General features: G+C 35.7%; 1 protein-coding gene across 6 annotated transcripts in view; it reads right to left on the bottom strand.

Moving 5' to 3' along the window:
* Positions 1-17321, bottom strand: part of MCTP2 (multiple C2 and transmembrane domain containing 2) — a 189449-nt gene that overhangs the window by 5023 nt on the left and 167105 nt on the right. For all 6 annotated transcript variants that reach the window (XM_059912573.1, XM_059912567.1, XM_059912568.1 and 3 more), the window contains 2 exons: positions 16417-16526; positions 4792-4901 (listed from right to left, as the gene is read on the bottom strand). In XM_059912573.1, coding sequence (XP_059768556.1) covers positions 4792-4901; positions 16417-16526 — 220 coding nt within the window. The remainder of the gene's footprint in view (positions 1-4791; positions 4902-16416; positions 16527-17321) is intronic.

Below are 17321 nucleotides of genomic sequence, written 5' to 3'. Positions count from 1 at the left end.
AAATAACCCCCTTTTTCTCAAGTCAAAGTCACTCTATGCCTTTCTTCCCTCTACCTCCACAGGCAGCTTCATGTTTCTAGCTAAAATTTCCCCCAGTGTTCCTTTAAAATACTCTCCACTGTGTTATTCTAAAGACATTTAATTGTAGCATGGGCTTTTTGGCAAAAGAAAACAGACAAAGCAAAATGATGAAGGGAGACAAAGACGTATTGAGGAAAGATATATCTTCTATTGTTAATTATATATAGTGTGCGCATCTGGAGTCTCTACAAGGAACCGCCAGGCAGGGATAATACCACAGCCGATCAAAACACTGCATTCTTAGTCACTGAGAAGATTATAAACCTGCCCAGTAACTCAAATGCACCAATAAGGGCAGAAGAAGTCCACAAAGCACTCCGACAGTCTATGTTTGAAAAACTTTTGTTAGATTAAAAATTATAAGGAACTCAGATTGCGTGCTTCAAAAGCACACCTTGTTTTTTTAAGATGTCACAGGCTCAAATGTCAGTAATTCCACCATATTATCTACCGTGTAAAACCAAGTGTCAAGAGGGGATCATAGAGCCCGTGGTCATCTTTAAAGGGCAACTGGGCAAGGAACAAGGGTTTGGGAACAAGAATAGCTGGGTTCCAGTTCTGGCCTCACCATATATTATTAGCTGTAGTTTCAGACAAATTACTTAACCTCCCTGAGCCTTAGATTTCTTATATTAAAATTTGAATAATAAAGACCTATATTATATAGTTCCTTGGGTTGAAGGGAGAATCACATTGGACAACAAAGGCAAGAGGATTCTATAATCTGAAATTCCACCACAATGAAGGGAGCTACCATCATTACTGTAGATGTCAATAAGCCAAGAAAACAAAGCAGGCGGTGATGGAAGAGTCTTTATACTGGCAGGTATGTGACTACATACCAAATTTGGAAGTGGTGGGTTTCTCCAGTAGCATGCTAGATGTACCTTTAGATTTTTTAACCTAAACAATACAGATAGAGCATATCTGCTGTGAATTTTTATCTGTTTTGTTTTTAGCCAAAGAAAGAAAGTGGGATTTAAATACCAAGGGATTAACATTTGGGAAAGACACTATCATTTAATGATGATAGATTGAATAGATCAGTGGATTAGAATGAGCCCTCTGGTTAAAAAAATAAATCACTCGGAGAAAGAGAGAGGAAAAATCGCATGGCTGCTTTGCACATACAGTCAATAGGGAATAAACACTTGAAACTGAATTAGAACATTTTATGAGTGACTGGCATGTAGCCCTGACTGCAAAATATTTGTGGGGGTGGGTGAGGTGGGGCAGAGGGTCCTTGCTTGCTCCTGTATCAAACACTAAGTGTCTTCCATGTGATATATATTGTACTATCAAATGGAGGTACAAAGTTAAATAAGTCACAGTTTCTTTCCAGAAGCTCAAAATCTGGCTTGGGGAGTTTGTAATCTACCTGGGAAAATCAGAAGTGGCTAAGATCAGAACTGAAAAAAGTATAATTAGAGCATCTATGATGAAGAACAGAATGGAAGGAATACGGGAAACCTCTCAAAAGGTACAGAAAACCTCCATGGGATCTAATCCTCAAAGGTGCCTTGCCTTCTAGAAACACATACAACAAACAAATGACTGAAATTCAGTAGATACAGTTTTCTAGAGAAAATTCCCTCTTAAACCACTTCTAACTTAATTTTCATAATTACACTCCCAAATAAGAGAGGTGGTGAGCTCAAAAAATGCCATCTATGTAGATCACAGGTATTAAACTTGCAGACTCATCCACTCATAAAATATTTGCCAAGTACCCACTAAAGATCTACTACCTATATGTAGCTGCACTAGGAATTATACGGTTAAAGAGGAAAGAAAGTATCTCACCATTTAAAACCTTACAATAAAGTTGGTGAGTCAAGGAATAATCCCCACAGCCATCATGAAACTAGGCTGCTTTCATAGACTTATGTTAAATAATTGTGCTACTTAATAAATACTTATACAAAAATGTTATTTGGATGTAAAGAATAGGGAAATACGAACACAGAGTTAAAAAATTTTGTTCCAAAAGGTTAAAAAACATTGCACAAAAAAATCTAAGGATCTTATCCACCACTTCAGGACTCAATGAAAATGAGTAAGTAACTTAGGATAAGAAATAGTCTTTTGATGCTTAATAAGGTTAAAAGGAAAACTAGAAATTTAAGACGTATAAAGTTGTCTTCTTCTACATGATAAATTCTCTGCCAAGAATATGATCATGTAAGAGATGTGCAACGGAAAATCCTGGATCTGTGCTAGCTAATAACTAACTTGTCTTGGAAAAGAATAAGTCCTAACAGAATGGCAGAATATATTCCATGATGGTATGGCAGGTTTCACATGATGAGAAGAGGCAACAGATCATGTGATAAGTCAAGGCTTATCTATGGTAAGCTCATCAATAAACTATAAACCTCTGTCTAGAACATAAAACTAAAGAATGAGACACAGAACATAAAGATCAAAGGGTTATTTTCATCCAGGAGAGCATCTTAAACTCCATGCTATTTCATAATTTCATCCATAAGCTGAACAATAAATAGAACAGTGTCTCATTAAGTAGATGCAAAAAGTTGGTGTTGAAAAGCTGCCAAGAACTTGAAGGATAAGACGAGAAGTCAAAGGGATGTGGGGTAAATTGAAAGATGGATTGGAATCCCAATACTGACAATCTAAGGAAGAAATATAGTATAGTCTTCTTTCTGGATGGAGAGATGCAGAAAAGCAAATCAAGTATATACCAGAAGGATGAAGAAATCACGTGCAACAGTATTTAACAAGCTGACCGTCAACTCACACCAACTTAAAAAAGAGCAAAACACTGGCCAAATAGTTGTAATTTTGGATCAAGTTCTTGTTAGGGTCAGACAACAGTTTTAAGATCTGTGTTTTAAATGTGATCAGCAAATGGACTGAGAAACTAACACTTAACGAAAAACAAGAAAGAATGAGATTATTCAATCTATACAGATAACATTCAGTAGTATATGAGTATTCAGGGAAATGCTTTTATAAAATACGTATTCCTTCTTAATCAATGGGCCCCTGAAAAGCTCCATGCTCTCTTTCCTAAAGGTCAAATATGGGCCAATGTGCTAAAACTGAAAAACACAACAGAAAAACAAACAAAAACTAAGCATGGATATGAGATGACTTTCTCCAAGAGTAAGAGTCATCAAGTATTAAAATGGACCCCTGAAGAGGGAGTTAGAATATCTTTTCCTTTTCTAGGGCTTGTTACAAAGGAGAGAGACTTTATGTAATAGGATTTTCACCTCCTGGATAAAATAGAGAATGGATTATGCTCTCTCAAAATCATTCTATTTCTGAAATGTTATGAGTTATTCCATTTTTCCCATGACTTTTCCCATTTCTGAATGTCTAGGTTTGGCCTTCCTCATCAGCAGGATTCTGCCTGGGTTCTCTTTGGAAATGGTCTACATTTAATGGTTTTAGAAATATTATAGCTCCCCCTCTCCCTGGCATTTGCAGGCTTTCAGCTTTTGCTTAAAGATGAATGCATCTCAACACAGTCACTTACATTTGGAACTTCTCTGAACCTCTCTTAACATCTGAAGATCCCTAGAAGTAACTATGGTTAAGAACTGAGAAGTGGGGCTTCCCTGGTGGCGCAGTGGTTAGGAGTCTGCCTGCCAATGCAGGGTACATGGGTTTGAGCCCTGGTCTGGGAAGATCCCACATGCCGCAGAGCGGCTAGGCCCGTGAGCCACAACTACTGAGCCTGCGCGTCTGGAGCCTGTGTTCCGCAATGGGAGAGGCCACGACAGTGAGAGGCCCGCGCACCGGGATGAAGAGTGGCCCCCGCTCGCTGGAACTGGAGAAAGCCCTCGCACAGAAACGAAGACCCAACACAGCCAAAAATAAATAAATAAATAAATAAAATTAAAAGGAAAAAAAAAAAAAAAAAGAACTGAGCAGTGGTCACAGGAGCTGAGCAATGGAAAACCAGAACTGATAGATTCTTCCAGAAAAGGGTTGATTGCTTCTCCAATTAACTGCAATGCACTCTCCTTATATCAACCCAGCGCCCACCCAGCAAGAGACACAAATATTCACAAAGTTGCTTGTAATTTTTCCAATTGCTAGCTTCAGTAGTAAATCAAGTCCTGAAATTTATTTCCAGTTTGCTGTTTTTGTTTCTACTTTTGTTAAAAGCAGCTAAACTTTATATAGGCTCACCATTTCCCCTGGTAAATAATAGCTTTTTCTTTCCTTTCAGGAACTGGTTAGGTAGTCAGTGAGGGTCCCTCCCTTTCACCTCACTGCTTCTGGATTTAAGTATTGGGTTAGGTTATTTTTTTACTTCCAGGGGAGATAAAGTGTCAGCAGCAGGCTAGCAGTGGCTAGATCTACTTTTACATAATATAAAGGGCAAGATGCAGGTGTTTGCGCACTCTGAATAACAGTGTTTCCTGAAAGTTACTGGGCCACAGCAGTATATTATTCAAGAGTATTTATGACTCTGAAAGCCCAAAGGGAAATAGCATGCACAATCACATTTTTATTTGATTGCAATTATGCAAGAGGCCTATAAATATCTATGCTGATCCTTCACGTAACTGGCCTTTTCAGGGAGGTCCTGGAAGTTTTTGTTCCCCAAATACTTTTCTTAATCTCATGTTTAACTGCCAACAAGAGCACATTTAAAGTTTATAGCCACACTTTAAAAATGAGTAATTGGTTCTTACCTGGAATTGATTGCTAGCAAAAGGACCGTGCCAAACTTACCCCAGATTAAAATGATGTACCGCAGTGGAATGAAATACAAAGTGATGGTGGCAACTGCCAGTATCACACAGGCCAGGAATGAAAGGAATGGGACCGTCCAGTTAAATGTGCTGTAGACAAACCACATACATGTCATTTTCTCTGATGCTCAAGAACAGCTGTAGATTCATTTTGCCATGTTTACTTCTTAGTTTATACACATGAAAAAGGTCTATTGGAAATGTTTCTTCTCAAAACTTGGAGATAAAAGTCTGCCAAACTGATTGGGCACTGGAAAAACATTCTTGAGGAGAAAGTCACAAGACCAACTGCCATTCGGCTTGTCAGAATCTTGGTGACTTTGCCTTCCTGGAACCGACAGTACTGAAGAGAAGGCTTTGGCTCTCAAAAGTGATTAAACACTGAAATACTGTTATGTGGCTCTGTGCATGCAGAGCTTCAAAACAAAAGGTGAGTTAGGTCACTTCAAAGTCAATATTTCTCTCTCAATTAACACGTGGTTGCCAGTAAACATTGAGAAAAGGGAGTATATTAATACAGTGCTTTTGCATTTTTCTAATAACTTATATTTAGAATTTCCAGACTCACTGACTCCAGAAGGTTAATAATGCCCTGAAATGGGCTGGGGAGCATCTGGCTATAAACCATTACACCACCAACCCATAGACAATGTAAGAAATGTTGCTGTATATTATTTTCACAAGGCCCTTGGCTCCTTTTGTTCTATCTATTGCCTGCTTTGACTTGAGATCTAGAATATGGGATGTAGAACTGAATGTACTATGGAAATCCTTGCACAATCCTAGAAAGTGATCGTTATATCCAGTGCCCTGATGAAAGCTCATGAGTGTCTGGGGCATTTCTTCTTCTGGGCCTTCATCTTCACTGAGATGAAAGATTTATTTCTGTTGTCTTTTTTTGGGGGGGGTGTGGGTGTTAGGGGATTTGGGGAGAGCAGCTTATAATAGTTATTGGGCACTTAATATGTGCCCCTGTCCTAAGATGTTTTTTATATATTTAGGTTGTAATGCTCACAAGTAAGGATTATCCCCCTTTTACAGATGAGCAAATCAAGCCTGAAATTAGGAGTCTGGTGTTAACATATACACACTACTATATATAAAATAGGTAAACAACAAGGACCTACTCTATAACACAGGGAACTATACTCAGTATCTTATAATAACCTATAATGGAAAATAATCTGAAAAAGAATATATATATATATATATATATATATATATATATATATATATACACACACACACACATACATACACAACATTGTAAATTAACTATACTTCAATAACAAATTTAAAAAATATAAGAGCAATCCAGTTATACCTCACCCTCTTGTTAAAAATTGTTATTAATATTTTAAATCTTTGCCTATGGAGAGATACAATATTATATACACATGTGTGTGTATTTAATGTCTCACTTCTTTAAATTATAAGTAAAGGTGGATGCATTTTAATATGATTGTTGGTCATTCTAATGTATTTCTTAGTGATATCCAGCTTATTTCCTTGCCAGAGGCAACTATTTAGGGAAGTGCTTAAGAAAATTGATTTTATAAGCAAACTGACATGGGTTTGAGTTCAAGCTCTACCTCTAAAAGTTCAGTGACTAGAGGAAAGTGTTTCAATCAATCTGAACAATAATTTCTTCTCTAAAGAATGGGAATAATAATAATACCTATAGCATAGAGTTTTGCTAGAATTAAACAGGTACTTGCATTTACAATAGCTCTGGTAACACGTGAAAGATGGTTAGCTTAGTTTTCATATTAAATTTTTATCTTAAGTTTGTTTCCAAAAAAAAACAAAAGTTAGCTCTGCTTCTAGCACATTGTAAAAACTCAAACAAACAAACAAAAAAAAAAACAAAAAAGGAAAGAAGTTACTATTTGTCTATCCCTTCCCTCCCTTTGATGTTTTCCTCAAATAAAATCTCTTTGGATACTAAAGAAATCAGTCTTTTGTCATATTTGTTGCAAACGTTTTCCCAGTTTGTTGCTTTGTCTTTTTAAAAAATCTCATTTATAATTTTTTAAAGATAAAAATTATGTATTTTACATGACCAAATTCATCAATTTTTTTCCCTGTTGATTTTTAGATTTGGTATTTCTTGTAAAAGACTTCCCCTAGTCAAGTGACTTGACACCAAGAATTTGAATAATCAATATTTCCTCCACTCCTTTATCATACTGCTTTCTATGTTATTTTAAATGTCTACATATATGTAGGTCCATTCCTGACTATTCTCTTACATAGCGGAATTTGTAGTAGAACTTTTTAGTAGGCAACCTCACAATATTTGAGAAAATGTTATGGATGCCACAAATGCCCCTGTTATGCCAGGGCAAGAAACTTAACCTGCAAATATCTTTGCACAAGGACGTAGGGATAGTACATGAATGTGTGATGCAGTATGGTTTGTAATAGTTAAAAAAGAAAATAGCTTCAGTATCATCAATAAGGTAATATCTAAATAAAATAAATATCTAAACATCTAAATAAAGAGGAAAAACTAAATAGATTTACACTCTGCAATACAATACAGCTTTAAAAAACAATGAGAATATGAAAAGAATACCCACACAAATACCTTTGCCCTCAACACAGAGGCTCAAAGCTAGATACAGTGAAAAACTAAGTTTCAGAAATATGTAAGTATGTTTATATACACACACACACACACATACTGAGAAAACCTCTGGAGGATATACTCCAAACTGTGAATGATAGCTCAATATGATGGGGGGAGAGGGAAAGAAAGAGGGAAGATGGAGCTACAGAGAATAACGGGAAGCTTTCTGATTTGATTACTTTTATAATGGATGTATATCACATAATCAAAATAAATAAAAATATAAAATCAATAAATTAAAACTGAAATAAACAAGTAAAAACAAATACCAATCTGTGTGCCCTATTTTTGTTTTCGTTGTTGTTGCTTTTTAAAGCAGAGACATAGTAAGTGTCAGATCCTGGATGCCAATACACAGGTAGGTAGCAATGCACCTGTCTCTTTTCCATTAGGTGAGCTTAAGCAATGTACTCTACTTCTCTGTGCTTTAATTTTCCCATCTGTAAAGTGGGAATAATGACTTTCTACTTTATAGAGATGCTGAGGGGATTCAATGCATTAATAAATGTAAACCCCTTAAAAACAATATCTGGTACATAGTAATTATTCAGTAAATGTTAGCTAGCCTCATTTTTCTTGTTGTTATTGCACAAAAGTGACATAAATATGAAAAAAGCTAATTATATCAGGTAGCATTTTGAAGATAATAAAAACTATGGAAAATGTATGGAACTACTTTTTATAAAGAAATATACATTATGGCTCCTTTTCTAAAAATAGCAAACCTGCCTTTAAAAAAAGTTAGATAATAGCTAAATAATTTTTAATACCTTGAAAAAAAAGAGAAAGCCACCATTAGGCTGACATAAAAATAAGAAAACATCAGAGTGTAAAATGTATTGCAAGAATTCTGGAGATTACCAACCTCCAAAGTCAATTTCACTCTAATAATTTCTGCCAAATATTGAAATTTTTAACTTCTGCATCTGTTACCTGCACGGGAGGGCAGAAGATAAAGCCTAGGGCCTCCACAAAGGAAGATTCAAGTAGAAGAACACTGCATAAAACTTACATTTTCAGGGTAAGGATGAATTGAGAGAGACAGACAGACAGAAAGACAGACAGACAGACAAAAAAAGGAAGAAAGGAAGGGAGGGACAAATCCACCATATATAAGTGGATGCAGAGAACTCTCTTGTGTGTCACGATGCTAGTGCCAGGATTTATCATCTGAGTTTATGCTACCAGTATACTCTGAAAAGCCTCAGCAAAAAATTTAATTAAAAAAAGAGATCCCAGGTTGGATCACCCCAAAGTGACTCGAGCAATAATCCTCTCTAAGGAAATGCACTATCAACTCAGATATCTGAGTATGCTTCACACACACACAAATCCAAGGAATATGAGTTCATAATTAAAACTGCAAAATATAAAAGGACACACAGGATCATGAGTAAGAGCCAGCAGAAGTAACAGCAAAATCCCAAACAAAAGACTTCAAATACGGAAAGCAAACACAATATGTTAAATAATAATGTTTAATAATTTAAAAGTCATAAAACAGAGGCTTAAAAATATAGTCAAGGAAGAGATGATGAAAATGACCAAGAAGATCTGAAAACAAAGCAAGGAGAACTTTAAAAAGAAATACAGTGATTAAAGTTAAGACCCCCACGCATGGATTAAACTGGATTTTAAATATCAGAGGAAATAAGGTTGTGCAAGATAGTCCAAAGAAAGTACTTAGAAGGCATCACAAAGAGCAAAAAGATAGAAGATGTCAAAGAGAAGAGACATGGAACATAGATTAACTGACTGAATTGACTGGGAAGATGATAATAGTAACAATTAATATTAGACTGTGGTAATAAGCCATGCTGTAAACTCTAGGGTAACAACAACAACAACAACAACAACAACAACAACAACAAATGGCAAAAGGGTGCTTATATATAGAGGAAAATAGAAGAAAATTACAGAAAATAATGAAAAAAACCCAAAAAACAGAGCAAGGGAAAAAAAGACACAATAAAAACCACAGATTTAAATCTAAGTATATCAGTAACCACATTAAATTTGCATGCACTACATGCTGCAAGTAAAAGACAGTGACTCTCAGAAACGAGAGATATCTAAAACATAAACAGGTTGAAAGAAAGTGACAGAAAACTTGTATTATGAAGGAAGCATCAAAAGGAAGATGGTATAGCCATATCATTAGTTAAACAAGATATTAAGGCCGATTTTTAAAATCGGTCACTTTCTATTGATTAATGATCCAATTCAACAGGAAAATACAACAATTTTAACATGTACAAACCAAATAACATAACTTCAGAATATAGAAAGCAAAACCTGATCAGACTACAAAGAGTAGACAAATCCATGACCCCAGTGGAAGGTTTTAACACACATCTTTAATTAATACAAGAAGAACCAAAAATAAAGACCAGTATGAGTATAAAAGATTTGAACACCATCAACAAATTTAATCAATGAATATATATAAAACAATACACTCAATAACCTTCTTTTCAAAAATTTATAAAAGTTGGCCATTTGTTAGAAATTAAGCAATATACTTCTTGGCAAGGAAGAAATAAAAATAGAAATTAGAAAAAAGTTTTTACTAAATGTGAATTGATAATGAGTATCAGTGCCTAAATGTTTGGCATGGAGCTAAGCATTTAGGAAACTGTAGCACTTTAAATGTTTACGTTAGGAAAACAGAAAGATTGAAAATAAATGATCTAGTTATCCATCTTAAAGAGTTAGAATAAGAATAGTAAATTAATATGAAAGAAACTAGAAGGAAGAGAGTAATAAAAATAAGAGTAGTAATTAATGGAAAAGAAAACAGGCAACAGGGAAGATTAACAAAGGCAAATGATGGTTCTTGCTAAAGACTAACATAATTGATAAATGACTGTCAAGAAGAAAGAAGGGAAAACACAATTTTGAGGATAAAAAAGTGAACAATGCTACAGATTCTACTGTTGTCAAAGATAGTAAGAGGATTTTATAAACAACTTCATGTCAAAAAGTAGAAAATTTAAATGAAATGGAAAAACTCTTAGAAAATGACAACTTACAGAAACAGTTATGAGAAGAAATAGAATAGCTGAACAGATCTCTATATATACTACAGAAACTGAATATTTAATTAAAATCTTCCCTGAAAGAAAACTCCAGGCCCAGATACTTCACTAGAAAATTATATAAAATCTTAAAGGAAGTAATTACACCAGGCTTACACAGACTCTTCCAGATAATGGTAAAGAGAGAACACTGCCCACCTATTGTATGAGTCTAGAATAACCTTCACACCATAAAGAATTTTCAAGAACAGAAAACTATATATCAGATCTCACTGATGGTCACAGCTGCAAAAATCCTAGGCAAAAAAAATTGTAAATAAAATCCCAGCATATATAAAGAGATTGGATAGCATGATGAAGCTGAGTTTATTCCAGAAATGTAAGATTGGTTTAATATTTGAAAATCAATCATAATTATATACCACATTAACAAAAATAGGAGAAAACAAAAAGAACCATAAGATTATCTCAATGAATGCAGAAAAAAAGTTTGACAAAACTCAACCTACATTCACGATAAAAACTCTCAGCAAACTAGGAATAAAAGGGAAATTCCTTAAGCTAATAAAGCACCTTTACAAAAACCTACAGAAAACAACATTCTTAAGGCTAAAATGTTGAAAGCTTTCTCTCTGAGATCGTGTGTGAGAAAGGAATGTTCACTAACAACAATTCTGTTCAACACTGTTCTGGAGCTACTAGCCAGTACAATAAAGCAAGAAAACAAAGTAAAATGTATAAGGACTGAAAAATAAGAAAGAAAAAAAATTATTCCTGGATGATATGTTTATGTAATACAACATCCAGAATAATAATCTTCATATAAAAATTAAGATAATTAAGTTTATCAAGGTTGATAGATTCAAAGTCAATGTAGGAATATTAATTTCACTTTTATATCCCAGTAACAAACAGGTAGAGATGAAATCTGAAAAAAAAGATACCCTTTAAAATAGCATGAAACAAATCAAGTACTTCAGACTATATCTCACAAAAATGTGTCAAATTTTTATACATAAAACTCTCAAATACTGAGATAAATTAATGATGATCTAAGTAGATGAAGGAATACATTACATTCATATGTTAGAAAACTTAAATTTTAACAAGATGTCAATTTTTTCCCAATTAATGCAATCCTTATAAAGATCTCAATGATCGTTTGCTTGTGTGCAAGTGCATGGTGTGTCACGTGTGTTTATGTGTTGGATGCTAAAAGTGGAGATATGTACCAGACACATTCGTACACACCCTGTCAGATTAGCCCTCCCAACAGCCAAGTCAGTTAAGTCATGTATTTTTCTCTCGGCAACCCACAGTTTTAGTGGTAAAATATTTAAATGTTTCACAGTTTTTTAAAAATTTAAGACACACAGGAAGAAGGTCAAAGCAATTTACCAAAAATAATACTCATAATCGTTAATATTTTTATGTGATTACTAAAGGCCATCCACTGGTTTAAACTCTTTATAGGCACTAATTCATCCAGGAATGTTATGAAATAGGAATTATTATTATGCCCATTCTACAGGTGAGAACTTGAGTCAGAAAAGGTAATAATTGGCCCCAATCACTTACTCCCAGTATAAGTGGCAGAACTGGGATCTGAATCCAGAGAGTTGGCTCAAGAGCCTACACTCACTGTCTGTACAGTAGACATTTCAGAAAATGTAAGATGGCACATTTTACTCATTTAATCCCCTGAATATTCCTGCTTGTAAGACTGAGGACTTAATTCAAAGATATTGGCACTAACACTCAAAAACTTACTAGACCGTCACTCCAGCTACCGTGGAGTATCCTGTCTTTCATAGAAGGCCCAAGATTGAAGAACTCTGATAAATCAAAGCTTTCCATCTCAAAATTAAACAATTTGTTAAATATTTTCATAGAAATCCCCAGATTTCCTGAGTTGGCAGCTCCCCAAATTCTAAATAGGAAATCCCTGACTCAAACCTTTCAATGAATGAAAAAATCCAAGGAATCCCCATTCATTCATTCAACTCTTCAGGTTCACTAACACATCCTAAGAATATCTTTGACAAAATTTCAAAACAAAAACCAGAAATTATTGTGACCACATCCAGTAAGGTGGGGAAAACTCCATCCTAGAGTTCCTCTCCCAACTGGGTGCCCCACTAGTTGACCTTTGTGTCAATGAAGTCATTATTTTCCTCATTTCCTAGGCACGGAAAAATGAAGTCCTCTGACTCTTCTACCCATGGAAACAGAAACGAGGGTCATAAAATCCTGTAGACCATTCTTTTGTGATTTACCCACATGATGCTTTCCTTCATACATGCATGGTTTTCACCCCAGTTTGTGAACTCTCCCCTCACAACTGGTCTCCTATCCTCACCTTGGTCTTTCTGCCTTCATTCTCTGTCCCTTAAACATGTAACTTTAGATAAAATATAAGATACATCAATCTATCATTCCCCACGTGCTCACCGTCATTCAAACTTCACTTATCCTGCTTTCTCATCTTCATTGCTTAGTATTTCATAATATTACTTCAAAGAAGTTCTTCTTCCTAGGAATGTGCCTTCTAAGCCTTACTCTGGGACATTTGCAGGGAAGACTCCCCTGTCCTAGGTCTACCTTAATTTCGCTATCTCCTCTGTGGAGATTTCCCTCACCACTCAAGGACACAAGTGTTGGAGCCACCACTCTGTAATGACAGGACATACAAGATACCTCAGTATTCTGACCCACCCTGTCTGCTCCCTGGGATAATATAAATGCCACATGTTAAGCAAATGTTAGCCTGATGCATGCATACATTTGAAATCTGTATACAATGAAAGAAGGTAATTAGAGAATGTAGAGAAAAGAAAATACCGTTCACTCCATGTAAATGCAAAATCACCAGGGTCTTCGCTGTCAGTAGCAGGGAAGCCTTGCTCTGAGAGATTTATGTAAGTCTATTTATTTGTTAGCTGCCAAAAGTTGGGTAAAAGTTTTCCTGGTCCTTATGCACTGAATTACAATGGAATTCCAACAGAGTTACACATGACGTTGTACTTGAATGCCCAGTGGGAACTTTAAGGTCACTGTAATAATGAATGGCCAAAGAATTAATAGGAGTTGAGCCTCATGTGCCTTCCTGTGTTGCAGCTGGGTAGAACAGTGCTCTGTTCATGGCTGAAAATACGTCTCAGACGTGGCCACCACAGCTGTGTCGGGCACAGCCGCCGTCAAAAGCACTGTAGAGTTGGGGGCCTGTTTAAATCACTCTGCCCTCCTCTCATCAGACACAGTTCCTTGACCATTATCAACTACACAACAGCTACATTTGTCTATTAACAGACATTCAAACATGGAGATACTTTTACCAAAGGACATGGCCTTCTTGCCGCAGTCTTGCCCCCGCTCCACATCCTCTTATCTTCTTTGCTGCCAGCACCTCCCTCACTCAATTTTTTTCATTTGCTTTTCCAAACACTCAAGGCCCTGCATGACCAGCCGCATTTCCAGGCTCTGCCACGTCCATCCCCAGTGGCACAGACATACTGACGCCCCTCCATCTCCCTGTATCTAGCACAGTCTTGGGCTTTGAGCCTCTGCACAAAGGTGCCCACCTACTGAAGCCCCCATTCATCAACTCAGTGCCCAGCTAGCTCTTCTCATTCTCAGAGATGCTGATAAGTTGTTGCCTCTTCAGAACTTTCCTTTGTTTCTCTCTCTCTCTCCTACAACCTTCCTGGGATGTAGGACCTCCCCACGCATCCTACCTAACCTTTATCTAGCATCAGTGCTATTCTAATTGTCTTATTAGTGTTCTTCTCCCTCGTTGGAAAATAGATTCCTACAGAGAGGGAAGTGGGAAGTGGCAAGACGGGGGCGGGGGTTTAAAAGGTACAAACTACTATGTATAAAATAAATAAGCTACAGGAATATATTGTACAACACAGGGAGTATACCCAATATTTTATAATAACTTTAAATGGAATATAATCTATAAAAATTTACTATCTTGTATACCTGAAACTAATATACTATTGTAATCAACTATACCACAACAAAAAAATGAATTAAAAAAAAAGTATTATTTATTTTAAAAAACACACAAAGAAAGAGAATAGATCCCCAGAGGATAATGACATTATAGTGTAAAGTGAGGAGGGGAAGTTCAAACCCAAGATCCATGGCTTACTCGTTGTGTGATCTGGGTTTCATATTTAATCATTCTGTACTTCAGTTTCTTCATCTGTAAAATGGGGATACTAACAATCCTTACTCTGTAGGGTTGTTGGAATCATTTAATCCAATTTCTTTAAGTAACTCCTTAAAGAAGTTGCTATGTGTAAAGGGCTTAGAACAGTATCTGGCTGGCACATGACATTAGTTGATGTTTCTATTATCATTGTTATTGTGGATGCATTTCTCATTCTTAAACCAAGCCAGTGCCTGAAACTCAAACACTGATAGCTGAATGAGTGAATGAAGAATTATAAATGCTCTCTTCATCATTTCACTATTTTCTACTGCCACTTATGTTTTTGCTAAGCAATTTTGAGGGTACATTCAGGAATCAGTTTTCAATTTATATGAAACCTAGAGAAATAAAGCAGATAAATATCAATATACATGACCAAAGCCCCCTACTGCTCTTTAATTTTTCTTGACATTGTTCATGGGAATAACAATGTGTAAGTTCAGTAAAAACTCACTAAATTTGAAGATGACTTTGAACCTGTTTTTTTAAAGCAAAAGAAACATGTTTGCTATGCCAACAATAAATGGACATTCAAGGGCAATTTCATGTAATAAGGGATGGAGGAATAACATCAGTAACGACAGAAAGTTCCATATTAGCTGTTTATATTTCCTGATGTTAATCACCACTTATTGATTTCCCTGCATCTTGATAGACAAAATTTCACTTGGCTTTTAGCACTAATTTCAGTCTCTTCTTTATCCATGTAATTTCTAAATATTATGTTCTTTACTTAAAGAAACTAGAATGGCCAGTAAAATATGAAACAGTATTAATTAATCTTTAGAAAGAACAACATGGCTGACACAACTCTGGATTTAAAGGGGAAACAAACATCTACAATTCAAAAGAAAGAAAAAACCTGCTCTGTTCACTGGTATCAAATGAAGACCAAGTTACACAGAGTTCACAATGTATAAAACAAAATAAATAAAAAATAAAAACATGAATCACAGAGAGTTTTTCTCAATTGAGACTCCATTAGAGAATTTAGCCTTTATGCCCTAATGTAGGGGGATGGCAAGCTATGGGTTGGAGCTGAGTCAAACCTAGCCTGACATCTGTTTTTGTAAATAAAGTTTTATTGGAACACATATCACATCCATTCATTTACATATCAACTATCTGCTTTTACACTTAAACAAGGGAGCTGAGTAGCTGCGACACAAACCATATAGTCCAAAGCTGAAAACATTTACTCTTGGGTCCTTTATGGAGAAAGTTTGTTGATCCCTGTCCTAAGCTGTCCGTGTATGTGATGAATTAACTTTACATCTTTGCATCTGTGATGTTACTAGTTAGGTACCATTCTCTGGAGAACAGAGAAAAAAATTTCACTCAAGGCCTTTACTGTATTCTGTGATTCAGATGAAAAAGCCTCCTTTAAAGCATATTTGCTTCCTTCTTTATTTCTGTATAGGACAATCTATTTTTTAATCTATAGTTTATCGCTTAAACCAGAGTATTTTTGAGAATGAATAGAGGCACTATTAATAATTATGCTGGGACAACTGGTGTAAATTGGGCCATACAGCCACCCTGTGAAATTGACAAGCCCAAAGAACACACCAATCAAAGTTAAAAGGCCCAAGACTGTTGCTTTTGTTTTTTCTTTGTTTTTGCATTTTCTGATCCTATCCTCCCTAAGACTCCCCACCCTCGTTTGTCCTAGTGGATGGCAGTTTCACTTCACAACAACACAAATGTAGAACTTACTTTTTAATTCTTTCTCCAAAAGAAGCTATCTCCTCCAAGACGTTTTGAACAGTTGAGACAACATCCTGTACCATATAGATTCTTTCAATTAAGCCCTTTTTCTCAGATTCCTAAGAAACATAAAAGATTTAACTCAGTTACTTCATTTTTATTGGTCTGCTATAGAAATTATTATGCCATATTATCATAGCATGGTTATTATCAACAGAGTGACTTCAGAAGATAAATTTACGTTTTTCACAACTTATTTATTGACTCCCCCAAATCCCTGCCTGCTCGTGAGATGTGACCACTTGTAGTACACAAGCATGTCACTACCTCAATATCATGAGCTGATGAAGGGGAGCCCCACAGACAAAAGAACTTCATTTCCCTGTGGAGTTGCTGCTTCTCTCTGCAGTCCTTTCCATTGGCTGATCCTGATTTCTTCTGTCTTCACAAGGTTAGCTTACTTACCCTTCTCCCATTAGTCCTTCAGAAAGGTTTCCAGCAGGTAACAATAAGGCATGTTGGATATCCAGATTTTGTATATGGAATTCAGCTTTCTAAGAATATTACCCTTACTTCGCTTATAGAAAACCTAAAATGTTTACCATGTTAGGTAGCTAATGTTTATGAAAATAATTTAGAAATTACTCCCATGTTGGAGAAAAGATGATTCCCTGAAGAGTGGCATTTTCATGCTATTTCTTATATTCTGATACCATATTCTAGCTCCTTTATGAACTCTACTGTAACTGGGATTTAGTTAGTGTCTTCTTAGCTCAGGCCTAGCTGGGTCACTGTAGCTGTCACATCTAACATATAGTACCTAAAACCTCAAATAAATCTAACAAAACTTATTTTTTTTCTATCTTTTACTTGGGTTAGAATTGTACTAAATTATTGAGCAAATATCTTCTAAT

The sequence above is a fragment of the Balaenoptera ricei genome, chromosome 2 (genome assembly GCF_028023285.1).
Source record: "Balaenoptera ricei isolate mBalRic1 chromosome 2, mBalRic1.hap2, whole genome shotgun sequence".
NCBI classification, from domain to species: domain Eukaryota; kingdom Metazoa; phylum Chordata; class Mammalia; order Artiodactyla; family Balaenopteridae; genus Balaenoptera; species Balaenoptera ricei.
Note: the sequence above shows the minus strand (reverse complement) of the source record. Positions and strands in the feature narration are given on the sequence as shown.